This window comes from Eimeria tenella, genomic scaffold, assembly GCF_000499545.2.
Source record: "Eimeria tenella Houghton genomic scaffold, Eth_scaff2976, whole genome shotgun sequence".
NCBI classification, from domain to species: Eukaryota; Apicomplexa; class Conoidasida; order Eucoccidiorida; family Eimeriidae; genus Eimeria; species Eimeria tenella.
The window spans coordinates 1,495-1,755 of NW_013542852.1; the positions used below are offsets into that span (position 1 = coordinate 1,495).

Sequence of the window (261 nt, forward strand, 5' to 3'; positions counted from 1 at the left end):
AAGCCCCACAGCTGCAGCAGCTGTGCAGTCCGCCAACATTTGTGTCTGCCACTTTGAGTTCATTGGGGGCCCCTGGGAGCCTCCCTCCCCCCCCTCTGCATGCTGCAGCAGCAAACGGGGGCCCCACACGGGAGCAGCAGCAGGCTGGGAGGGGGGGGGCCCTGGCCACGCTTCAGCAGCAGGAGGGGAGAAAAAACCGCTCACTTGTCTTTGCTGCTGCTGCTGCTGCTCGTGCTGCTGCTGCTGCTGCTGCTGCTGCTG

General features: G+C 65.1%; 1 protein-coding gene across 1 annotated transcript in view; it reads right to left on the reverse strand.

The window, feature by feature from the left end:
• Window positions 1–59: 59 nt before the first annotated feature.
• Window positions 60–261, reverse strand: part of ETH_00036020 (uncharacterized protein) — a gene marked incomplete at both ends in the record, with an annotated part of 1,597 nt that continues 1,395 nt past the window's right edge. Inside the window, 2 exons of the mRNA XM_013375683.1 lie at window positions 60–95; window positions 205–258. Of these exons, the coding sequence (XP_013231137.1) occupies window positions 60–95; window positions 205–258 (90 nt within the window). The remainder of the gene's footprint in view (window positions 96–204; window positions 259–261) is intronic.